At 44.6% G+C, this 26,382-nt stretch overlaps 1 protein-coding gene across 1 annotated transcript; it reads right to left on the bottom strand.

Moving 5' to 3' along the window:
- Nucleotides 1-813: 813 nt before the first annotated feature.
- On the bottom strand, nt 814-26,382 carry EHHADH (enoyl-CoA hydratase and 3-hydroxyacyl CoA dehydrogenase). Its single transcript, XM_027463912.3, has 7 exons — nt 26,186-26,382; nt 18,572-18,675; nt 17,822-17,994; nt 16,582-16,693; nt 16,146-16,250; nt 9,777-10,118; nt 814-2,267 (listed from the first exon to the last, which is right to left on the bottom strand). The coding sequence occupies exons 1-7, from the start codon at nt 26,257-26,259 to the stop codon at nt 997-999; spliced, it is 2,181 nt and encodes a 726-aa protein (XP_027319713.1). The 5' UTR covers nt 26,260-26,382; the 3' UTR covers nt 814-996.

Here is a 26,382-nt window from a genome sequence, read left to right as displayed (position 1 = left end):
TGTTCCTGCCTGCACAGCTCTGGAGCCCTGCACTCCTCCGCGTGCCCTCTGTGCATGTGGAAACCCAGTAAGTGCCAGGCCAGGCTTCGGTCTGGTCAATTAGATCAATTAGGTAGCTGTAGGCAGGCAAGAAAGGGGGAGGGTTGGCAACACAAACCCACACTTGGAGATGCCAGAAGATGTTTCTGCCTGGACACAGACAGGTGGATGGTAACGGAGGCTGGAGCCTGGATGCAGAAGGCTGGTCGTGAGCCAACAGCACGGGGCAAGTTAGGCAGGTTGATGCATTTGTGGCTTTTCTGCCATTTATCAGAATTTTCTTCTGTGGGAGGAGGGGACAGTACCAGCCCTGCCCCTCGCTCTCTGTCCAAAGCTGCTCCCTCCAATTCATTTGAATTTACCTCTGAAAGGCGCTGTGCCCCTTGTGCCAACTGCCCCCAGCAGCAGGAAGGGAACAGGTTCCAACTGGCTGCGTTTCGGAGCCAGGAAATCTGGGCTGGAGATGGGCTGCAGGGGGAGATCTGAACAGGCTGGGAAATGGATTCAGGCCAGGATCTGGTAGATTCAGCTCATGCGGGGTGAACCGTGACCATCTCCTTTGTGAACTGTGGCCACCTCGCTCTCGCTTCCCTCTGTGATTCGCTCTGAGGGCTGTGTGCTGCTGTCCCTTCGACACAGACAGACCAAAAGAGAAGCACTGCTGTGAAATCCTAAAGGCAGAGCAAAGTGAAACACGTCCGTGCACAGCAATGTGCAAAAAGGGTGGGTGAGGCTGGTGGTGAGACGGAAGGGTGGGCGATGGCAGTGGCTGCCGGCAGCAGGGGGCTGACTGAGATCAATCTTTGGCCAAAGTTATTCTCTGCGAAGGCCCAGGAAGGTTAGTGACATTGTTTATGAGCCTGAAGCACTTTGGGTTTGATTGGAAAAGACAGGGCAATTACAGCACCTGTTTCACGAGATCTCTCCCATGAATTTATAGAGCAGGCGTCAATGAAATCACAGCTTGCTGCTCTGCGAGCCTGGGCAGGACATCCACTCTTTGAGGGGAGGGCTCCCCGCAGCTACCAGCTTTTTCAGAAGGGCACTGGGACGCAGCTCGGGGACATCAGGGTGGGCCTCGGAGTATTTCTGCAGCTTAGCCAGAACACGAGGGAGCCCGACGGTGGAAGCATAGAACATGGGGCCGCCCTTGTGCTTTGGCCACCCGTAGCCATTGATATAAATGACATCAAGGTGTTCTGGGCCTGAAGCTATTCCTTCAGCCAGGATGTTAAACCCTTCATTGATGAGAGAAAACAAACACCGCTCCAGGATCTCCTCCTGGTCTACAAAGCGGGTCTTGATCTGATGGGTGTCCCTGTACTCAGACAGGAAGCTGTGAAGCCACGGATCTGGCCTGGCTGTCCTGCCCCCAGCCTTCTCGTACTGGTACCAGCCTTTTCCAGTTTTCTGCCCAAACCTGCCTTTCTCACACAGAAGGTCGGGCAGCGGGCTGTAGCGACGGCCGTGCCGCTGGCGGGCAGGCGTTCCTGGAGGCAGTGAGGCCCCAGTGAGGCCCTGGCCCTTTCGAGACCTCCAGCCCACGTCCAGCCCTGCGAGATCGGACATTCGGAAAGGCCCTATCTTAAATCCAAAATCTTCAAGAACCCGATCTACATCCTCTGGTCTGCTTCCTTCCTCTAAAAGGAAAACTGCCTGTTGCACATATGGAAACATCATTCGGTTCCCGACAAAGCCAAAGCAATTCCCTACCACCACTCCAACCTTTTTCATCGCTTTGGCTAGCTGCATGGCAGTGGCAATGGCAGCTGGGGACGTGTGGCGGCCATAGATAATTTCTAATAGCCTCATCACATGAGCAGGGGAGAAGAAGTGTGTGCCAATGACCTGCTGTGGGTGGCTCGTGGCAGAGGCTATTTCATCGATGTTCAGGGCTGATGTGTTTGTGCACAGAAAGGCCCCCGGCTTGCAGATCCCTGATAGCTTTTTGAATATTTCCTTCTTCAGTGCCATGTTCTCAAACACAGCTTCAATAACTAGGTCTACATCCCGCAACCCATCAAAGTCTACAGTGAACTGGAGACGTGCAGGGTTATGGAAATCCAGGCTTTGGGCATCCTGCCCCATTTTCATAGCCTCACGTTCCAAAAGGAGCATCACAGCTTTTCTTCCCGTGTTCAGATACTCCATGTCCTGCTCCAGGGCTACCACGGGTATGTTGGCCTTAACCAGAGAAGTCACAATGCCTCGGCCCATTGTTCCCAGCCCTAGGGATAAAAGGGAGATAGAATCAGAGACTATGAATAGAAAATGTTACAATCAATCACTTGACAGCAGCACTTCCTCTGGTATCTCTGGGATAAAAAGCAGAAGCCTAAGCAAGATGAATGGTGCACAGAGAGAAGAAAAGAACTGAAAACTCCGAAAAAGGAAGGTGAAGTCTCTCTTTCAGCGAGCCTAAATGTTTGAAAAGCAAGAGCAGAAAGGCAAGTTGACGTCTTCTCAAGATTACAAAATACCAATGGGATTCACTCCATGTGATTCACATATTCTCCCTGTGAAGTTTTATACCTACGGAAACCAGCATTGCTTAAGAGTTAGAACCTGGTGAGTGCAGACAAGATCTGAGTTTCTACTTCCACCTTGTTGCCAACTTCTAGCAGCTTCACCCTCAGGATACCAGTGGTTCTCTGGGGCACTCACAGAAGAACATCAGTGCAAGCAAACACACCCCACAGAGATTCAGACACCAGCAAAGCTCAGACAATTGGTTTCTCCCTCCTCCTTGCAAGTTTCCTCTTTGTCTCCTTCTCCCTCTGCTCTTCATTGCATAATCTTTGATGCAAGCACAAATTCAGCTGCAATTTCTGTAAAGACTCTCAGAAACTGAGCTGCTCTTGATTTTGTCTCTGTCTCCTATGTCTCCCATCACCAGTCCAGGCATGGAACTAATAATGTCTTCTTAATCCAGAATTCAACATATCCCACCTCCTTTTTAATCACTTGGGAACATCAATAGCCTTTTTTCTTGCTGTTCACACTTTATCCTGGACATCTCTGCCCACCGGGAACAAGCCAAGTCGTCCAATACAGGCTATTGCTAACTTTTGAAGGTCACCGAAGATACACTCTTCCTTGTCCAACCGTGCAGTTAAAATTCTTGTCTAGAATTCCCATTACTGAACACCCATTTGAGCTGTATTTTTTCCTCCAAGATCCATAAATGTGCTATTACCAGCTCATAATAACATTGGAGGAATAATATTGTGGTGATTACTGGCTTGCTCCTTTCCCTCCTCCTGAGCCCTTCCGCCAGCTCTGCCCTCTATTACATTAAACGAAGCCGCAGGCTTACACTCTCCTATGATACCCAACCCACGCTACTTACACTGTTCTCCCCTGATGGAGGCTTTTTGGACTGAGCAAATGCAAACTAGTGAGCAAAGGCCAGTGCAATTTTACCAGCTTTAAAAGTGCAAAGCATTTGAATGGGAGGATTATTAATATCCTAAATAAAGCAACAACTAGACAAAGTCCAGGTTTGTCATAATTCTGTAAAAATGATTTTTTTAATCCCAGGTTTACAAATGAAAGTCTGCTAAACAAATAAACAGAAACAAGGGGATTAAAAAATTTGTCTAAAGCAGCTTTATAAAGAAGAGCTGAAATTATGTCATCAGTTAAACAAGTTCCAACTCTGAAGGTCAAACAAGGTAGTATATTTCTCCTGCAAGCTACATACCCTTGATTTAGATGTGTCCACGCTAAATTTTTATACACAGAGTACATTTAAAACACTCCCTGCTTAGCTTTAAGAGCAGTTCTTATAGACATCACTATCTGGATGCTTGCTCATAAACCACTTTGCTGCCAAGCAAATGCTGAACTTCCTTTCTAGGAAATTGAATCTTCATGATCAGACACTACTAAAATTAATTTGAAAATAAAGGTAGAACAACATGAATCAATTCTTAGTATTTCATTGTCCACGGTTTGCTGACTGACAACCAAACACAAATAGCTCCTTCTGCTTTGCTCAGTTCTCAGAGGCTTGGATGTGTCGGCAGGGTGTTAAAACAGCTCTTTCTGTCTTTGTTGAGCTACAAAGACTGCTTTCTTCTCAGACAGTGCGGGAGTGTCACGCACCACCTCCTGTACAGCCACCGAGCCTAGCCCCATCTTTAAGGCTCTCTTTTGACACCATGGTAAAGGGTTTGCAGTTCCACATCCTGGTTCTTCACAGCTCCCTCTTGAAATCTCTTATTCCGTTCCGGGATGGAGACCTGGTGTTTCTCCTCTTAATTTCCAAGCCGTACTAAAGAAACAGCCTGTACATCCTGGGCCTTAGTAACTCCTGCTCCTCTCAGCTTCAGTTTCCTGACTGAAATGTTAGCAGTTCTCTCACAACGTGAACAAGCTGTTCCCTCCTAGATCAAAACTCTGGTGTTAGCTGATTCAGCTCTTTGCTTTCTTTCACGTGTAGTGTAAGTACTCCCATCTAGGTTTTCACCGTCCCACGACAGACAGGCGTACATGCCTGTAGTCCTGCACTTTCTAGGCCACAGGAGGAGGCTTATAGATAAGACATGAGCTTGCCAAGCTTGTTTCTGACCTAGAAAAGCTGTCTCTCAACTTACTACATAACTCTTCAGTGGCCTGTATGAAATGATGTTTAATGAAGCTGGCAGAGAGAGTAATGAAAGCCCCAAGGGTTTTGTTACATTAGAGCTTGCACAGCATGACTCCCCTGGAAATATTTTCTAAAATTGGGCTGTAAAACCAAGGAGAGATCTGGCTATTTAGTAGGGAGAGAAGCATTTCTAAGGACTTCCCTTTCAAATTTATAGACTCGTGATCTTGGCAAAAAATGTATTAGAGCAGTAAAAAATGGTAGGGAATCACTGGGTCTTGCATGGGTAGCAGGCTGTAGAAGAAAGGGAAGCGTTGCATGCTCAGTTCAGGTTGCACAGACCAAAACACGGCTAAGAACTACTCCAGGATTTCTACTGTACATTTTGTTTTGTCCCTCAGTTGGGCTCTTACTTCCCCCAAATCTTTACAAAAATCCTATATTCTTGTCTTTTATTCAGTGAACTGTTTCCAGAGCTGTGTTCATGCCCAAGGCCCAGCTTCCAAAAGAAGACTGAAATGTGCTTCAGGAAAAGCCCAGTGTCTAGCCATCTTGCTTCTGGCCTTTCGTTGCGAAATGTAGCCTTGGCATATAAATAAAGCTACACTTAAACTCCCGAAATTTAAGGCCAAACATGGATACAACGAAATCATTTGTGGGGCAAGCAGAGTGAATAATGATTGCTAATTATTGCGCTGTCACATGAGGTACCGAGAATATGAAAAATGATGCAAAGTTAATTGAAGGATTTTAAAAACAAGTTCCAAAACAAATGAACTCGAAATATGTATTAACCAACTTATGTAGAGTCACACGCACTAGAGAAATACTTATCAGTAGAATATATTCTGAACTATAATGAGTATTTGGACCTTAAAATAACAGGAACTGGAAACAGCACTTTATGAATTGGTAAAAATATACATGGACTGTTCCAATTTTCATGTTAAAAAAGAATAATGAGCAATTGGTGGTGGTGGACTGATGCAGCCTGGAGCTGCTTCTTTCTCTAACTGTTTCAGGGTACAAGCTTCAAGCGGAAATAATGTGGTACTCAAGGCAAGCAGGAAGCTACTGAAGGACTGCGGAAGGGACAGAGATGAACTCTTTTTCTGTGTGACAATGAACCAGAGAAGGTGGAAAGAGATAGGAGGTGAGAGCACAGAGCAAGCAGGAGCAAATGAGGTAGGTCACATCGCCTGTGTCTGAAGACAGCCACGGACAGCTAGGCCAAGAGCAGGAGGGATCCTGCCCAGCTGGGTGCTGCCCGTTATCAGTCCTGCAGCAAGCAACCCGCAGACAAAGGTAGCTGACGGGAAGCCAGGACTGCACAGCAACAGTCGCCAACTCATCAGCAATGCCATCTATCAAGCAAGCCTACAAAAATGACACATAATGCTTGATGCTGAACATCCATTAGGACTCGGTGCCAACTCCCTCTAACAATGTCCTGCTAATACTGGATTGACAGGGGGTCCACAAAGCACAGCTCCCCCAGCATTTATGACACTGCTTCCATACCCAAAAGTCCTCTGTGCTGGCAGAAAAGCTACTGAAGGAGAAAGATGTTGCAGTGATCTGCTCAGCTGCTTCCCATTTTGCAGTGATAACAGACAGAAGAACCAGCATATTGCAACAGGGTTTTAGTGTGTGAAACAGCAGTATTTGGAATCAGGGGCTGCATGACTTCTGACCATCCAAAATGGACGCAAGATCATGTCTTCTTCTCTCCAGGGAAAACAGGGAGACCCTGGATAACCTATAGAGGCTCAGTACTTTAAAGGGATGATCAGCACTATTTTAAGAGGTGTCCCTAAAAGTTTGTCCCTAAGAGTTTGGTTTCTGGTGCTACAAGAATGTGTTAAAGATCAAGAATATGGAAATATGAGATGGTACTCGCTGGCGAATGACTTCTTGTTATGGCAGCCTGAGAGAGAAAAAAATGCAACGGTGGTGGCATATTCTGAACCCATCTCCAAAGGACTTGCTATTTGTTTGATACCAAAAGGTAAGACATTAGGAAGTCTTTCCAGAGGAAAGAGAAAAAGCCCAGTGGGGTGACAGAAAGAAGTAACTGATGGAAAGCAATGACATTTAGTATGGCATAAGATTAAGAGTTAAGAGGAGGTGATCAATGGCCTCCCAAACAGAAGCTGCTTATCAAATGAAGCATAACATCTACACCTCGCACAAACAAAGCAAACTATATTGCTTATGGGGCTTACTGATAGAAGCAGTGATTCAGAAAATGAATTAGGAGTTTTGGCAGGTGTCAAGGCCTTGAGAGGATTGATAAGCTTTAATGACCCTGACCAGCTACACCTGGAGCCTCCACCCCACACCCACCACCCAGGAGCTTCAGAGCCTGATTTAAACTCAGCCCCGGGCCCCTGCTCTCCTTCTGAGCTATGCTGGAGAACTGTATGGCTCTAGCTGTGGTCCCACTGAGCCACAACCTGTTGATTGGCTTCCCCACTCTACCTTGGACCTGCTTCATCATGTGAATTTTCATTGATTGTCTGGATCCTGGCATGATCTCAAGTCTGTCTTCTTTGCCTCACTTGGGTACTGTAAATAATTGATGCACCAGAGAGCTGCGCTGCCGTCCAGAGGGAGAACTGATAGGTATGTCATGAACCTCGACAGGGAGAGATGCAAAGTACTGTGCTCTGGGTGGCATAATCCTATGCACCAGTACATGCTTGGGGCTGACTGGGTGGAAGTAGCATTGCAGAAAAGGATCTGGGGTCCTGGTGGGCACCAATTTGCCCATGAGCAGCAGTGGGTCCTTGCTGCAAAGAAGGCTGATGGTATATGGGGCTGTATGAGGAGTGTTGCCAGCAGGCTGAGGGAGGTGAGATGTCCCCTCTGCTCAGCACTACTGGGTCCAGTTCTGGGCTCCTGAGTATGACAGAAACATGGAGATATTGGAATGAGCCCAATAAAGGGCCACAAAAATGATTAAGAGACTGGAATGACTCATATATGGGGAAGGGCCGTGAGAGCTGGGACTCTTTCTGCCTTGAGAAGGTGGAAGTGAGGCAGACTCTTGTCAATGTATGCAAAACGCTGAGGGCAAGGTGCAAAGAAGAGGTAACCAGGCTCTTGTCAGTGGAGCCTGGTGGCAAGGCAAGAGGCAAAGGGCAGAAACTGAAAGGGCTTCATCTGAATGTCAGGATTTTTATTTTTATTTTTTTGTGCAGTGAGGGTGACTGAGCACTGGTATGAGTTGCCAGGGAGGCTGTGGAGTCTCCATCTGTGGTGATATTCAAGAGCTGTCTTGTCACAGTCCTGGGAAATTGGCTCTAGGTGGCCTTGTTTGAGCATGGGAGCTGGACAGGGTGACTTGTAGAGGATTCTGGGATTCCCCTCAGCACTCCATCCCTTGGAGAACTGCTGGCCCTTGCTGCTTCTGGCCAGTGGATAATTAACAGGATGTAGTAAACATGGCTAATGCAAACATTGGGTGTTACCTTGAGCATATTGGCAGGAGCAAAGAAGAAGTATCTTCTTTGTACCTGGTCTTAGCATAATTGCTCCTGGAATACTGTTCACACGTCTGATGTGTGTGCTTTGGGGAGTGTTGGGAAAAATCAGAGGAAGTTCAGAGAATAAAGAAAATGACTAAAGCATGACAGACTGTGCTCAGCAGCAAAAGAATCAATGCAATTAGTTTATTTCTTCTGCAAAAGGCATGGGTTAACTTGAACTATGTCTGTAAACAGCTACAAGAAAACTGAAATCTACATAGAGGTTGGGTCAGCTTCAGACAGGAATTCAGAAGTCTGGCAGATTTTTTTGGCCGTTCTTAATCCAAAGGGTGGGAGATGTAGCCCTGCCAGTTCAGTCTGGAAATAAGATACAGGCTGTTTTTTCTAGGAACCTTCAGACAGGGATTGGATTTGTCCCTAAAATTTCTTAGTTTAGTTACAGCATGAACATAAGCAGGTCAGATGCCCTGAATGGTCCTTTTGGCTATAATGTTTATTAGTATTGAGACTCTTCAAGAAAAGTTAGTAATTGTAGCATCATTTATCAGTCCCTAACAAAGACTGTCCATTTAATTGTTGATTCTATTCACCTGATTGTTCCTACAAAACTTCAGCATTAAGCCCTTTCTGCCAAAGAACACTAGAGGACTGACCTACCTGAGTTTGCTTGCACCCAGGTCACATGATAAATTTGGTGATAATTCATGCCTTATTATCTACATGACATAACAGCCACAGATCTGCCTCACAAGGCTTGTGGACCAATGTTCAAGAAACATTTTCATTAAAATTAAAGCATGGATTAAGTCAGGGAAGCTAATGAAGAGAAGGGAACTTTGAAAAAAGTGCTTCTCTGGTCTGAAATGAGCTTCCAGAGAGCTTCTTACTGGGCACAGGAGGCCTGGAAAGAGCAGTGTTGGTCTGGTGAGCTTTCTCTGAAACAGAATGGATGTTTTCCAAGTGCTCCATTACTCATCTAACCATTTCTGAGTGCTACTATCAACAGGCAGAGCTGAAAGATATTTCTTTTTTTTTTTTTCTGTTTTTAAATCTCAGCAGTGCATCGAAGGTTTTATTTAAATTGCTCTTATAAAAAATTAATGAAGGCATTATCTTGCTGGGCTACAAAATGGCAAGAGTGGATCCCAGTGAGATGAAATCTTCTTAAAATACAGCTGTCAAAACATTTTTGTTTTAATATATCCCTGAGTGACTCTATGCACATGCACTTCTAATACAGAACTAGACCAGGAGGAGGAGAATTTCGTGCAAACCTGCTTCTAACATGGAGCGAAGCCAGGACTCAACATGGCAGTATTTAAAAGGGAACAGACTGCTTATGATCCACAGATGAAGCGACTCTGAAAGTGGAGGAAGTTTCTCTCCCAAAGAAAGGGGTGGGTTTAGGTAGCAATCTATTAGGAAATGACTTACCATCTGACCTTCCCTGAGCTTACAAGTGCAGTGACAGCTTCTCTCCTTGCATGTCACTCATGGGCCTGGGATATCTCTCGTGTGCTGGGTACCAGTGACTGCTAGGGAATTAGGCTTAGGCTTTCTGCCATGAGTGAAGCCCTGCTACACTCATCTTGCTCCCTTTCAGTGCTGCTGTTAGCTGCACAATCAGGAAATGCAACAGCTTTTCATCTCCTTACCTATCACAGCCGCTCTGCGGATGGGCTGAGGGGAAGCACTTTTCCATGAAGCTCCAGTGGGCGTTGTCCACCTCTGCACTGCTCTCTCTGCAAAGAAAGCATACTGCAGTGCTTGGGCCTGGCCTGAGGTCAGCAGGATGTTAAACAGCTCCCGTTCCTTCCGGACTCCATCTGCAAAGGGCTTCTCTGTGGCAGCTTTGACTGCCTGGAAGCAGAGCTCTGGCGCCAGGCACCCCTGGGCCTGTTTCTTCACCTTCATGAGAGCCTCACTGAGAAATGCTTCCATGTTGGGCAGCTTTGGAACAGGCTTCAGGCTGAGCCTGCGGGGTCCCAAGGGCTGGCCTGTGGGTAGAAAAATACAGTTATAGAACAAAACATTCCACACTTGCTGGAGGACTACAGATTTGTTTCTCTACATAGAATGAGAATCTGTTACACCTTTTCCTCCTCCTGCTAAGCCCACTGCACTAGGGCTTGCATGGCACAATGATCTGGGTCAGCATTCAAGTGTCTGATGCTTCTTTAACTTTGTTTGCCTCGACAATGGAAGTTTTTCAAGACCCTTCTCCCTAGACTTCAACAAAGCAAGCTTTCAATTTCAAAGACAACTCTCTCCTTCCTTTTCTTGGCTACAGAGTGACTTGACTTCTCCAGTTCTTACTCCACGGTTCCAGCTGTCACATTCATAAAGCTCCTTCTGTTCTGTGAGCTTCAGTACTAGAGCTTTTCCCCAGTGTTGCTCAGCACTCTGTGCCCGATTGGCATTGCCAGCCAGATGCATTCCAGCCAGGGTCCTGACCCAGGTGTTTGTATGAATGACTGGGAAATGTACCCCGACTTCAATTCTTCCCTAACAGCAGGAGTCCCCCTGTTCCCCGTGGGACCAGCCAAGAGGATGGCTCACACAGCATGAGATGGGGAGCAAATGAATAACAAGGAAGAGTTCATGCTTCTGTGTCAGCAAGGGGTGAATCAAGCAGCCACAGAAATACATGAGCCTCATTACAGAAGGAGGTTGCTATGGTAATACCTAGAAAGAATTCTTAATTGAGAGAAGTTAGTTATATTTCAGACACCAAAATCCTCTTCAGAAACATAAACCTTGGTGCCCGCTGGGAGATCTCTGATCTGTCCATGCTCAGGCTATTGCTATGTTCTTAGCAGCTTTCCTCACTAAAGACCATGGAGGAACAAGGTCAGAAATTCAGGATGCATCTCCTCAACATTTGCACAAAGCCTTTTGTCATCATAGTTTATGGATCTGGATGTGGCTAAGTGATGTTATGGCATTGAGCACTGCAGCACTGTACCCATGAGCATCGTGGACCACCACCACAGCAGGATGGTGAATGGGCCCCCTCGGATGGGAACCCAGAGGTGAGAAGTTCTCTTGTGTGTAACATCATTGGCCTGGCTTCTGTTATGAGCTCTGCGTAGGAGCACATTTCTTTCAAAGGTGGCATATTGCACCCAGCGCTCTCTTCCCTTCCACTGTCTGACTGAAAATGCCGCTGCATCAGCAGAAGATTCAGGAGCAGGAAATCTGGAGCCCCAACATACACAGGGTACTGAAAAGTAGGAATAATGGCAGCACTGCAATTGTGGTTTTCCAAAGAACATGTCCTGACCCTAACTCTTCCTCTAAGACCAGATGCTTTTAAGAGGGGGAAAAAAAACACAACAAAAAACACATGAATTCCCAGGCTGAGTTGGTATTGATTTCCTGAAACAGTGGTCTTCAGAGGTCAGGCTCTTTAACCAAGCCTTTTAGAGAACACAAAGATGAACACTGACTGTGTAAGTAGCTTCCCTTGTAATGTGAGTCCATCCAAATGCTTCCACACTGACAATGAATATAGCTTGGATTTGCCAGTACTGCAGGATTTCAGTCAAGATATTTCTTTATTTTTGAATCCTTTGTCTTCCCTGAGTGTATGTTTTTTAATATGAGTCCTTTATTTAGGACTGAAATAGTGGGTTTCGTTCTTTCAAAAAGGAAATCTGATGGCTGGAAGACCACTTAGGACAGGACAGACCAAGAGATCTCACATATGTCCCATGTGAGAAGTGAACAGAAATGCTACTGGCAGCCTTTTAACATGATCTTCAGACAGCAAATTGTACTTGTTAAGCACAAATACTGATGAGGAATGTGAGACAGTTGCTCAGACTGAAAAGTAACTCTCCTCGGAGTCCTGTAATAAAACTTGTATTTAGCTGAGCATTTCTATAGCACCTCCATGCAGCTTCCTTGCTGCTGCAATGCTACTAAGAACTGAAAGTGAATAGAAAGAATGATCTGAATTTAAACCTTGGAAGAAGAGATTAGTGCAGGGTACCTACAGCTTGGTTTCTGAAATCAAAGAAGCAAGAACATGGTGAATGATACTGGACATCAGTGATGTAGAAAAAGGCGTCTCCTGTAAACAGGAGCTAGCACAGGTATCTACTTTGTTTTGCTAGGGTTTGTAATCTAGGTGGCACAAAGGATGGACCAAATCTATAACACTTATCAGCAAAAGCAACATGTAAGCCTGCAGTATCAAACACTGCTATTTAAAGCAAACAAACAAAAAAAGGCATCCCAGAGTGAACTCTAGGGATATTACTGGACTGAAGGCAGGGCTAGCTCAACAGTCTGCATGCTGCAGCAATGCTTGTACATGTCTGGGGAGCAAGGCTGGAACTGGTTCCCTGTTCTTCAGGCTAGCAATGGTCTCAGACCACTCAGAGATGAGTGTGGCTGCTGTCAACTCTCAGTACTCTCTGGTTGTCTCAAAGGGGCATTTTGCTAGATCTTGTGCTTAAGGAAGGTGGTAGCCAGAATGATAAGCCCAGGAGACAGATTCAAATATCTGCATATTGTACTTCTTTCCAGAGATGATGCACTAAAGGCCCATGTAAATGTAACCAAAAGACTTTTTCCAGTACTTGCCATTTAAAGCATGCAGTTGCTGCATGAGCAGCAGTAGCTGCTACTCGTGTGGGTTTCATATTCCTCAGAAGGAACACATTCCTCCTCCACAGTTACTGCTGGTGGCCTAGGGTCAGAAACTCCTAATCGTCTTTCCATGCAGAGCGTATTACCTGTGGGGTCTGAACTAATCTAAACTGAACGGACTTTGCTTGGCTCTTTGATGTATGCCATTGATGCTCTTGTGCTCTGAGAAGATAAGTTAAGCAGCAGATATGGTCAGAAAGCAGGAAATCTGCTTTGCAAAGGATCAGCTGCCATTTTCTCCTCCAGCCCAGGAAGGCTACAGCAGGCCAACAGAGGTGGACAGTGTAAGCTGCAAGCAATTATGGCAAATTTTCAATTTTTTGATGCCATCAGGTGGACAAATTGTGTAATGCAGCTTTGAATTAGTGCAGTGGTTATCAAACGCATTCAATGAAAGAACATTCTTCTAGTCTCTAAGGACTTAGCTTCTGCCTATTCCTTCCTTCCTTAAATAAAAAACCTTCGAGAGCAAAAACTTTCTCTTACATAAACAAGCAATTTCCTCTGAAGAAGGGCAGGAATGCACACTCACTTCCTAGTCTGTGTTATGTAATTACTGGTTTTGACTAAAAAAAAATTGTACTTAGATTAAATGCCTGTGTATTCCCACAGACGTTGATTCAGAGCTGTTCAGAAGGTGTTCTTCATTAAGAATGTTCCATGAAGTTTTACAGATGAAGGTTTCCCAGCCTACCTACCACAAAGGCAGTTCTGTCACCTATGGATAGAAACAATCAGGGACCCTTGCTTCAGTGAGGCCACTCATCTAAGGCTGATCTCTCACCCTGAGTTACTGCAGCTCCAGTGCTGAGAAAGCTTTAAAAGAAAATCCTATCTGAATGGGTCCTTTGAGATGGATCTTGCAGTAGAGCACTCCCGGGCTAGGAGCAGAAATTCTCTCAGTGACAATGAGTTATTTAGCCAAACTGCTCTGTAAGAAGCCAGCAGTTGTTAGCCTTGTGTATGTTTGATTGTTTTTTTAAAGAAAAAGATGTTGCCATATGAAGTGAATTTCTGTGCAATTCTGTTTCTAAGATTGTTTGAAAAATGTTTACTGAAAACATAACTTAGCTGGTCTGGGATTGTTTCCCCACACTACATGAGACTGTCATATCTCTTCTGCAGCCCTAAGTTACAGAGATACAGAACTAAAAGTGCTATTTTGCTTTTGTATGGCAGGAGAATTTTATTAAATTTATGCAAAGGCCAAAGCCAGGAAGGACTCTAAAAGAATGTATGGATTCTGGGTACCCCATTCTGTCTGCTTGATTAGGTCACCTGAGGATAAACAAGGCAACAAAACTTTTCATGATATTCTGCAAAGTCTAAAGATAAATCTTCCAAGTAGGAGAGAGATAAAGAGGAGCTGGTCTCCAGTATTTTCACTGTTAAAGAACATCCTGCAAATGCCAGTAGAGCTGTTAGATGAGGTTTGAAAGCATTTTTCTTCAGAGTTCTGTTGGAGTTGGTATGCAGTGTGATGACATGAAATGTCTTCAGTGACACCACGCATTTTTCACTGGAGCAAGAAACAGAACTGCTACTGCAAATAATGAGAGCCTGGAACAGACAGGTTACCTGCTGGACATCCAGTCAGGATTCCTGCATGCTTACACAGTTCTCAATTTTCCTTGCTAGTGACGCTTTCCAGTGAAACTGAAGCTATAGCACAGGAATTTGCCAGTAATGGCAGTGCACAAGAGTTCCAGAAAGCAAGTTCTACTGAGAAATAGTGTGGTCAGTGACTCATTCCTGAGGTTTTCCTCTAAGGTCAAGCTGACTTTGACAATTCTCAACCACTGCATATCTGTCACAGAAGAAACAACCATACAAATGTCTACAATTCACTCAGTTTCACTTTGCTTTTGTTGAAAGCCAGGATGCTTGCCAGTTTGCTATAGTTCTAGCAATGTATCTATCACACTTTTTATGATATACTGATTTTGCCATCAGTACTGGCATCAATCTTACACATGGCCTCATTCAGAGTCTGAGAGGGTACATCAAAGGGAACAGTATTTTCTGGGTTATTCAGTCAAGCAAAGTAGTAATATTTCATTGCCCTCCTAGCTGATGGAGAAACAGAACTCTCATTCAAAACAGGAAAGATCAGTGACCCAAAGTGCCTTTGCTTTTCTTAAGCAATAGTGAAATAGGTTGGATGTTAGGAAGAACTTTTTTATTGAAAGGGTTGTTAGGCATTGGAATGGGCTGCCCAGGGAAGTGGTTGAGGCACCAACCCTGGAGGTCTTTAAAAGACATCTTGGTGTAAAGCTTAGTGATATGGTTTAGTGGAGGATTTGGTAGTGCTAGGTCACAGATTGGGCTGGGTGATCTTGGAGGTCTATTCCAACCTAGATGATTCTGTGATTATTCTGTATATTCCCTGTCTTTCTAAAGTTTTATATTTAAATAGATTACATATGGGGAAAGAGAAAAGGATTGCTTGTGTCATCAGTTCTGCACCAGAACTGAAGCCCCAGAATCATTAGCATGAATATGTTGAGAAGGAAGAACATCTATTATGGAAGACCCAGCCAAAGAACGTGCTTTTGCATCTATCTGATAAATCCCACATTGCAGCTAAGCATTCAAGACACTGATTTTTGAAGAATAGTGTATTCTTTGAGCTGTCTTGAAAATATGGTGCATTGTCATCCAGGACAAAGCTGAGGCTGCTTCAACCCCTAGCATGGGAGAAATACTCCTACAGAGAAGAATCATTCTTCTTTGCAGTAAAGAGAACTGCAGGAGCACCCCAATTTAGAAAAGCATTGCCTGTAAAGGCCATGTGATCAGAACAACAAGGTCGTGTTTTTCCTTCCTTGCGTGCATCTCATGTGAAAGAGCTCCACATCAAATCCTGACAAGAGTCAGTCTGTCTCCAAAACGGGCATCTCACCACACAACCCAAGGACAGCAAGACTCATGGATCTTTGAGTTCAGCTGAGGATGTGCCAGTCCCTCCGCTAGAGGGAGACAATTATTTTTTTTATCAGCCCTTATTGATGATGCAACAGCTCTACACCGAATACCAGCTGTCATCCAAAGCTATACATGGGAAGAGCTCATATTCCCCCAAATCAGTTGAGTGCAGTAGCCCAGAGGAGTATGCAAGTTTGGATATATAATTAAGCACAGGGACTCCTTATTTCTATTTTTCTCTGAATTCTCGTTTGAATTTCTGCAGCTCTCCAGCATCTGAATTTTTCCACATTTGCTTAACAGAAAAATTCTGCAGCTAATTCTGTTTCAGATGGATGCCAAAACCCAATGAATGGAGCATATGGAACAAACTAGTGGGCTTTGTTCTGACTCTCTTCGGCCTCAACAATTATTTCTTGGCATTGCTACAGTTCTTTTCTTACCAATCAGCTTGTTTGCCAAGCGAATTCCTGCCTCAACTGTGTTCTCTTCCACAACTTCATCAACCAAGCCCAGCTTCAGTGCTTCAGTTGCTGGAATGTGTCTTCCTGTGATAAAAAAAAAAAATAAAATATAAGGTGACTACAGTGGGGTATTACAGGTGACTTCATTCTTTTTATATCTGTTCAAATGGCTTCTGTAGCTGGCTTCAAGCATGAGACAAGCTCATTGAGCACAAAATGCATCACGAGCTGTACGCCTCAGAAGCGCATACATCCCCTTCCTAGCCAATCCTTATGGGAAGCAAGCTGAATTTCAACCTAAGCAGCTATGTGTTTAAAAAACAAAACCAAAAGCTATTAGGCTTCATTAGACCAACATGATGGTATGACTTGGTCATCCTCACAAACACAGCAAGGCTGAGGTACAGTACTTTACCTGTAGTGATTAGATCCAGAGCAGCTGGCACCCCGATCAGTCTGGGTAGTCGCTGAGTGCCTTCAGCACCTGGAAGTAACCCAATGGTGACTTCTGGTAAACCCATCCGTGCCTAAAGTGAAGTCAAATTCAACAAGTCTTCTTAGCAAGAGTGTTAATTATGAACTAAGCAGACCTGATTACATGTGATGCTCCTCTAGGAATCTTTAAAGAACTTCTATATAGAAACCTAATCTTTGCTTTTTGCCATTCAAGACAAACCCACTCGCCCTTTTCAACAACTTATGTATAGGAGCAGAGGAGGTGTCACGCTTCAGAGGATGTGTGGGTGCTAGCACAGCACTGAATTAGACCAAAGGGGACAACAGCATCACCCCAGACCGCAACACATGTGCAGACAAGGCAAGTAGTTGTTAGTAAATGCTGGAGGGTTGTCTGTGACTTGCTATCTCCCTACCCTAGTTCTTAGAAATGTATTGAAGGAAGAGTGGTACCACTCACATACTGAGATTCTGAACTAACCCTCCTTCCCAAGTGCTCAAATGGTTCTTGATGCACTTGAGGTTTGGTAGGGTTACAGCAGAAAAGCTAGTGACAGCAGGAAGAGGGCTCCTGTCTTCTTTTAAAAAAGCTATGTAGTTTGTTACTTTAAAATAAGTACATTTCCAGTTGAGCTCTTGAGAGATGTAGGGTTATTTTAAGACTACTACTTCAGGCATCCTTCTTAGGTGGCATACAGGACATGTAGAGTGCCTCTTTATGGTCTTATAGGAACCCACATTGTCAGGGGAAAGTGGGAAAATGAGGAGATGCTCATATCAGTGAAGAGTCTATGTAAGGAGACCAGGTGCTACTTAAAAGGCAGTTCAGCAATCCTGAAGGTAGAGATTCAAGAGGAAAAAAAAACTTTTAAAGACTTAAGTGTGTGGGGGGAGAAGTTGTCTGTTGGATAGAGTGCTCCCTGAGGAAACAGAGCCCGTGGGAAATCAAACTGCAAGTGCTCTATGCTAGCTGAGTTTCAGCTACCTATTGAAACTAGGTCACTAGCAGAAAGAAATGCAAAATTCATGTGGCTGGGGAGAAAAGTAAGAGAAAAGTCATGCCGCATAAGCCAACTACATAGAATTCAGATAATGACTACTGAGACTGAAGGCAAATTAACACTCAGTCTCTGAAGTTTCTCTGCAGGAAAGACACAGGAAGCTCCTCTTCAGGAGCAGCCTCTAGTTCAGTATGTTACCTGCACATGTGCAATCCGATAGTGACAGCCAAGTGCCACCTCCAGGCCTCCTCCCAGGGCAATGCCTTCAATGGCAGCCACCACTGGCTTCTCGCTCCTTTCGATGAGAGAAACTAAGGGGCCCAAGCCAATACCCTGTCTCTTTGGAGAAGAAAATCCTTGAATGTCAGCACCTGGGAAAGCACAAAGATGAAAAGGAATTACTGGGGAAAGCAGCGACGGGAATGATCCTTCCCTTGGTGCCATTACACATCACTGCTCACAGATGACTGAGGTCTTGCAGAGATGCTGCTGGCAGGAGAGTGGTTAACAGGGAGCAACCCCTTTGGGGACCAGCTGCAAGAAAGCCAGGCTCCTTAAGCCTATTCAGAGAGCTAGGGGGATTGCAAAGCACAAAAATACATAATTGTAATGATCGTGCAGTTACTAAGGTGGTTTGCTGAGATGCTTATTTAAAAAAGAAAATACTGAGTCTGGAATAGTTAAGTTACTACTAACAAGCAATGTTGAGCTCCACAAAAATTCCCTACCTTCACAGATTTCTACAACTGGAGGAGATCTGTTACTCCTACCTGCCCTGTCCAATCTCTCATGTGCCCCATGTCAATCATGGGACAGCAGAGTCGAAAAAAAAAGTCCACTGTCTTGTAGCCATTTTATTAATAGTGTTATAAGGCAGAGAATTGTCAGATGTGGTGGGCAGGGAGTATTTGCTCTCTTTCTCAGAGTGATTGAAGAAATTTGCCTTACCTGCACTGAATTTCCCATTTTCGCCACAAATCATAACAGCTTTCACTGAAGGATCTGCATCCGCTTTCTTCAGTCCATCCTCTAACGCCTGAAGAACTGTTAAACTGAAATGAATGAGAGTCAGCAACCAATGGTCTACTACATTACCTTTCCATCAACACCAAGAGGCTCAGTGAAAATAAGCAGTAAGTCCATGCAAGTCTGTCCTCTGACTGGTCTTCTGCCATAGTCCCTGTGGGTGAATCTTCATTAGTCTCTCACTTTAAGGCCAAGTGTCAAAACCCACAAGCTTATTGCTGCTGACTGACCTGTCACTCAACTGCTGCAGAGTCTTCTTGTGACTATGATACTCCTGTTTCCAAAGCAAACAGCACAGGGAAATGTTCTTTTGAAAATGTCTTTTTGAATTAAACATTCAGACTTTTAGGAAAATAGTTTAGCATAATTTGAAAGTAATTAATGCTAAACCACTGCTAACCTACAAACTTTTTAAAAGGGAAATGAGCTCTGGGCATAAAAAGCTATCTTTCAAACACCTGGCATAGAGCTGGTGCTGTGCTGACAGTTATGAAGCTTTCACTTTGCAAAGACCAGGCTTGAACTTGTGTGGTGTCCTGTCAAAGTGAATTTGGGCCTAAAACACTAAGAATTTTTTGTCATCTGAATATATCTCCACAGACACAAGCTGTTAATGTGTCCAGTGAAGAATTACTAAAGAACTTCAAAACTGAACAGTATAACTAGTATTTTTACAAATCAGATATTAAGCAGAAATCTGAACTGACTATTCATCCACTTGGTATTTGAAGCTTAAAAGCTAAATATAAAAAGCTCAATACATACTCTCCATGTCCTTCCATAAATATATTTTGCTTTAGAAGATGGTGACAAAGATGGATGGTAGGTAAAGAAGCATTGATGCCTATCACCTATTAATAGAAGCAGTAACAAAAATGGTGTGTATGTATAGTTTAGATACCAAACTATGTTCACGTGCACACACTTCTAAGTACATTAAGTGTGTATGTTGTGGGGGAAGATTCTTTTCTGCATGCATATAAGCTACAGCTGTAGATAATGAGTCTGATTCAGGAAATTTGAGCCATAAGTGGATAGAGAAATACTCAAGTATTATATGTGCTTGTCCAGTCCTTTATAAATAAATACAATTTCTCTTATGTAATTCAGTGGGATAACTGGAGCAAAGGAACTGTAAATCATGTATGTGATCTGTCTTTGGTCAGGTTCCTATCCAGAGGAGCTGACAAAGCACAACCCAGCATGTATGTATAATCTGGGCTATAGGAAAGCCACTGATAAAAAAATATTTTGTAAAGTAATAAAAATGATGGCTACATTATTCAGACCTTGTATATTGAAACTTCTTTGTAATCAGGTTTCTAAACTTCTATATTGGCATTTCTTTTGTAAACCCCAGTTGAGAACTGCACAGGGTTCTTTAGTTGCTCATTTCCACTTACAGAGGTTAGGCAAGTGAGGTTCTCTGGGAAACTGGTACTGCCACACAGAATCTTTCAATTATGATTCACTGTTCTGGACTTGACCCCAGGTGAGAACAGGCGCTGTCCCAACTGGAACCTGCCCTCTGCCATGCGATTTGGGCTCAGCTGCACTCAGCTCCTACTGGCTGAGTCTCCACACCACATCTGTGATCAAACTCAGTTCTTTCCTTGTCCTCTGGTTTTGAGTCCCTGACCAGGAAGGAAAGCAGAATTCCTCTTCTTTCCACATCTGCAGGGCAGCACGCAACTGGGCATTGCTACTGAATTTCCAGTTAAAAGCTGCATGCGTGCCACGTTTTTTTTTAACCAACATTTGTCTGCTTGCGTCCAGCCCTGCAGTGCAGCTAGCTCCATCTAGCAGAACACAAAGCCTTTCCAATTTTAGTAAATGTTTTCTTACTCTCTGGGGAAAATACATGTTTAAAAACTTGGTTTTATCTCTTTTGTAACATGAAGTGCTGTGGCTGCTGCTGTTTGAGGAGGACCCACAGGCTGCACGCTGTGCTCGGGTCTGGTTTTTGCATCAGTGCCAGGCCACAGAAGTACCAAATTCACTTAATGCTGGAAGATTAAAGGGAAAACCTTTATGAAATGTCACTGCCCCTTACAATATATGGTGTAAAGAGGGGGAAAAATACGCAGCAGGATCCCTAACAAATATTAAATTTTGGATTTGAAAATAGTGTGTAGGAAAATTGCCTGATTTTCTTGCAGAAGCAGACAAGAAGCAATCAGAGCATTTCTGTGTTTACAGTAGCCACATGATCAGCAGTTGCAGAAAGCCCATATAAAAGGTTTGCCCCTGTAGATGAAAAGGTTCAGGGTTTTATATAAGAAATTATTTACAAGCCCTCAGCAGTTATAAAATACTCCCACTAGGAGAAAAATTTGTCATCAAGGCTACTGTAAAATAACAGTTCAATACCTACATTATCTGCATTAAAAGAACTATTTTTGCCAGAGAATAACTTGACCCTGTTCTTGCATAAATATTTTTTCCCCCTCCATACAACATTTTCCCAGGGAGAAGTGTTTGTGGGACAAAAAGGAAGAAGAAGCAGACTTTTTGCAGCTTCCTATTGTTCTAAAATGGAGCAATATGTTTGCTCCAAGATAGGTTAAAGTCCAACGCAGAGGCTGCGTGGCTCAGTAACTCACGAGCTGTAACTGGTACTAAAAGATACAAGCTTTCATGCTTCCATGAAAGCAATCATAGCAAAATGTATGACAGCACAATTATAGAAATACTCAAGGGCATCATAACTTCAAACAGCTAAAGCATTAGAGAAGCAAAAAGTCACCATAATTTGCATAAGTGTTTCATTACTGCAACAGTATCATTCATTTAACAGAAACAATGCAAAAACTCACTGCATGTGTTCCAACTGACTCTTAATCCCATGCTATGTAGTCAGCTCTGCCATCTTACTGTTTTGACTGCAAAAGTCGTTACACTGAGAAGATTCAGTGTTATGTGTTTCAGAAACTCGTGGTAGGTGTTGTTAAAAGTACATGCACCCCGGGATAAGAGAGTATTCCTGCAGGTGACCACCCCAGGTTGTTTCTGTTTTGCATAAAGCTCTACTCATTGCAGTGATAGTGTTCTGGATTTGTAACAAGCTTTTAAATAACTTCAAATTTTAGCTCAGATTTGTGAACGTGGACTTTAATTTAAAAAGCAAAAAAAAAAAGCAATTTAAGGGAATCCCCAAAATTAATTCAGTCAGGCTCCAATCTGACAGTAGACAATGCTATTTGTGGGAAACGTGCAGGTCTGGTCCCTCCCCCTTGTATTTCCCCTGACATCCACAATCACTGCATGAGGGATGGTCCCCTATGTATGCACATACCTTCTTTTAGCATCCTCTACTGACCTGCTGTCCACACATTTCTCTAATCCCTAGTTCTGCCGATCCATCTGCCTCCACAGTCTCCTGTGCCATCGAGCTCTGTGTTACCTGTTTTAAAACAATCTCCTACTTAATCAAACTCCCCTAGTTCAATGATTGCAGGATCTTGTAAACAGTTAGGCCTTCAACTTATTTGCTTTCTTTATGATTTTGTAAATCTTGACCTTACTGTCCCACAGCCTTTTCATCTCTGAGCTGATGACTCTAGGACTTTCCAGTATGATTTCCTAAGGCACTGCTCTGTCCCCTTAGTTGTTTTTGTCATCCCTTTCTGGATCATCTCCCTATCCTTTTCCAAATACAAAGTCCATAACTATACACGACATTTAAGCAACTTCTTAGTTTTACACTGCAGAGGTATGATGCCCTCTGTTTTGTTCTCAGCATACATGCTGATGGTACCCTACATTTTCTAGGTGTTTTGGTCTGTCACAGCACATTGAGCTGATGATTTCAGAGAACTGTCAAGGGTGAGGATCTTTTTCCTGAGCTGTAAATGCCAGTTTTGAACTCAGCATCCTCTAAGCTTGTCCTGGTTTATTAATTTATTTATGTATTTAAAGAACTTTTTGCTGTTGTTTTTTTTTTTTTTTTTTTTAGCAGGCTTTGAGAAGCACTGTTTATATTTTTAAAGTCATCTTAATTTCCAACTTGCATCTCTCCTATCATATTCTACCCTCTTTCTTGTTCTCATTTGTGTAAGCTTTCCACTTCTTAAAAAAAAAAAAAAAATCGAACTTTTCCCTGAGTCTCCTTAGCTGTCCCACTGAGCTGTTCCGTTCTGGATCACCTGCTGGCTGAATGGTTCACCTAGGTCTCTAAGAAACATTAAAACAGGACAAAACCCCAACAGAAAAAAACAAACTGGCCTTCATGCTTGATCCTTTGTGCTGTGGACAGCTCCTTTCAGAGTTACCTGCGTTTGGTTTTGGTCATGCTGCCTGATACTTACATAGTTCCCTTCCTTGAACCTCAGCACTGGTGCTGGCTTTAGCTGCTCTGTGCTCTTTCACCTCAGTGCCAGAGCTAGCTGTGTAGCTGCTGTCACAGGGCAGCTCTCCTCTTAACACAGCTTGAATTGAGCCATGCATTAATTAATACCAATATTAATTAGTTAATACCATGCATTAATTAATTAATACCAAATCCAGAATGGCATCTTTGCTGTGGGGTCTAAGGTTAGCAGTTTCAGGAAGGAGGCACTTACTGCACCCCACCTCTCCAGATCTCAGATGATGAGGCACTATCCCTGTCCCACACTGGTCATCACGGGCTCCCATCATTGCACCTATCCCGAAACTGCAGCTCCTCCAGCCTCATTTAACATTTTCTGATCATTATCCTGATGGGGGGTCTGGAGGACTGCCCTAGCAGTCACAAGGAGCTTGGGACTGCTTTTGGCAGCTTTGTGGTTATACTTTATATCATCACCCACACAAACTCCCCTACCTCATCCCTGTAAATTCAGTGGCCTGGCAACACAGCTAGCAGCTGGGCCCACTTGGTGCCAGGAATCCAGTTCCTCCACCTTATCTTTTTAGAGTTAAAAGCACTGATACAAAATCTCTTGTATGTTTTGCTTTCTGTCACTCACTCAGAACTGCATGTGCTACTCAGCTGGCATTAGCACATTTTTCCACATCCTTCTTAATTTTCGGTGCCAGCAGCCTGTCTCTGCTCATGAAGTGTGTCTGCTCCTTTCTCCTGCACATCTTGTCTGCCTGTCCCCCAAAACTGTCCAGTTCCTTGCACATCTAAATCCCTTCTTTCTATGCCACAGTTTCACAGATGCCTTAGGACTGCAGATCTCTGGAAGTTAAACCTCTGCAAACCAGGAAAAAAAAAAAAAAAAAAGCAAGTTTGGCACATGCCAGCTCTGCTGGTGGGGAGATGGATTAGCTTGAAGGGGAGTCTGTGTGTGGGAGCCAAATTTGCTGCCAGACTCGCAAGTCAGCACACATTCCTCAGGAAAGCACTGCCTGGGAGGTACCCGCACAGCAGTGGATGCTGTCAGACAGCAAAAAGCAAATTTCTACCCACCAGTGGCTTCTAAAGTGCTAATGGCTGGTGTGATGGCGTGGGAGCTGGGATAACGGCTCTGAGTGTCACATGTAATGGGGAGAGATAGGTGAGGCCAGAGCAGGAAAAACACACCAGCCTTTTAAAAAGCATCTGTGCCTGCTGTGAAATTAAATTGTCAGGACTGCGGGACATGGCTCCTGTCTGTAAGTTTCCCTGCCTGCTATCACCTATGTAGTCAGACATCTCAAACAGCGATCACAAACCTGCTCTCCTACAGTCCAGCATATAAAACAAGCAGAGGCAGAAGGTTCATGCAAGGATCACGGAGTGCCCTCTACCTTTCCTAGCTATAGCCAGGTCTTAGCTAAAAACTACTCGATGGCAAGTATGAAACAATTGTTGATTCCTGCTAAAACAGGTCTTACCCTCACTGCTAACAGAATAGTGCAAAGCTGGTGAAGGCTGAGCTCAGTGCATGTGTCATGCTTGCTCTCTGCAAAGTCAGCAGATCTTAACAAACCAGGAAATAAAGTAAAAGCTCACGAAAACCAAGTTTTCCTTCTGAAGCTGGTCACAATGAAGTGGACGTGCCCACACCATGCTCCAGTGATGTGTACCATTTAGTTGTCTTGAGCAGTGGAACAGTTGGCTGGAACTGCTTGATATAAGACAACACGGACAGGTCAAACCCACCTGTCTTGTTCCCTCACGTGTAGCAAGCAAAAGTTTCACAGCATCTTAACTGGCAGGGCCAGGATCATGGCAGTCCGAATTATGCTGTGTTAGAGTGCTTACTGTTTTGCGTGGTAAAGATGGCAAGTTTGCTGTGGACACAGCTGGCAAGTTTTCTTAGCCCACTCTTGGCCACAGGAGGTCCAAGGGATATTCCGGGAATCCTATATGTCTGTAATTCTGGGAGTCCTATAAATCAATCAAGTTACTGCAAATTTGCTTTCTCATTGTAATTATCTGACCACGTGAAAATGATCTTTCTGTGCTTTCAGATGTTGCAACAAAAGAGTGAGAGCAGGCATTCATGCTCTTACTTGCTTCTCAGCTTCTTTTTAACGAACTTTCTGGTTTAGAAGTTGTGCATGACTGCAGTGGATTTTTGCCTTGGGAATATACATGGAATATGTACTAAGATTACTGCTGCAGACTGGCTCTTCAACCACAGCTGCTTAAGATGGGCCGGTGTGCTGCCATTCAGCTACATGAACTATAATACACTAACCTTGTAACAAATTACGTAAACCAAAAAGCATGTCTGTCCACTTCAGTTTGGGTGGAAAACTGCAATGTCCAGGGGTTCCTGCATTGTGTTTGACTGTTTTCACTGGCTGGTTTGAGATCACTTGTGGTCTTCCTTGACCACAATTTTTAAGAGGTCAATTTCTTAATTGCTTTTAAAAGCCAAGTGCGCTGTTTACACTTCTGATACTGGGGCTTAATCTCAGTGCCAGCTCCTCTTGCCGAACCACATCTGCAGCTTGCAGAGCCCTTTGCCCTACCTAACCCCTGTGCTCACTTGGAAGCACGATGCGTAGCCTGCGGGACAAGTAATGTGAACAGCAGCCAGGCTTGGGGGAAAAGCTGGTTTTCACCTACAGACTCCAAAGGAACTGTGGGATGAAGCTGCCGAGCTGCTAATGCTGCTGCGTGACTGCTCGCTGGAAGCTTCATCCTGATACTTAAAGACTGGAAATGACAAGAAACGTGCTAAGTTTGAAAACAGATTCCACAGGAGATGGCAGAAAGCACAGATTGATGAGCCTGGCATCTCTCCCGAGGGAAAAAAAAAAAAAAAAAAAAAGTATCTAAAACTTATAACAAAGAGCAAAAATCATGGAAAAGTTCAGCATCTTTTTTGCAAAGGGAAAGCTAAGCTCGGAAGCTCGTGTCAGGTTCCCCTTGTGTCAGCGTCCCCTCAGCCGACGGCCGCCCACACACAGCTGCAGCGGGACGGGCACGGGGGCGCCCCGGCCGCCCTCCTCGTCCCTCCGCCCCACTGGGGACCCCCCCGGCCCCATACCCGAGCGGGGGCCAGCACCCGGGGGCCGAGCCGCAGCCCCCCGGGACCGGGAAGCCGAACGCCCCCGGCCGTGCCCCAGCGCGGCGGCCGCCTCACGAAATGGCGGGCGGGCGGGCGCCGCCGTTACCTCAGCGCGTTGACCGGCGGGTTGCGGAGCCGGATCACGGCCACGGCGGCGGCGCCCCTCGCGTACTGCGCCATGCCGCCTGCCTGGCACCGCCGGACGAGCCCCCGGGTACCCGGGCGGAGCCGGGGCAGGGCAAGCAGCGGGGGCGGCCCCTGGTCGTGCCGCCTGCCCTAACGCCGGGACCGGCCGGGCTCTGC

This window comes from Anas platyrhynchos, chromosome 9 (assembly GCF_047663525.1).
Source record: "Anas platyrhynchos isolate ZD024472 breed Pekin duck chromosome 9, IASCAAS_PekinDuck_T2T, whole genome shotgun sequence".
Lineage (NCBI taxonomy): Eukaryota > Metazoa > Chordata > Aves > Anseriformes > Anatidae > Anas > Anas platyrhynchos.
This window is presented reverse-complemented; position numbering and strand designations above follow the sequence as displayed.

Bases quoted from the DNA above. Each gene is read 5' to 3' on its own strand.
- EHHADH (XM_027463912.3), bottom strand. From the start codon at position 26,259: ATGGCGCAGTACGCGAGGGGCGCCGCCGCCGTGGCCGTGATCCGGCTC. The intron at 18,676-26,185 runs GTAACGGCGGCG...CATTCATTTCAG, and splicing joins CCGCCGGTCAACGCGCTGAG to TTTAACAGTTCTTCAGGCGT. The intron at 16,694-17,821 runs GTAACATACTGA...ACTTCACTTTAG, and splicing joins ATCGGATTGCACATGTGCAG to GCACGGATGGGTTTACCAGA.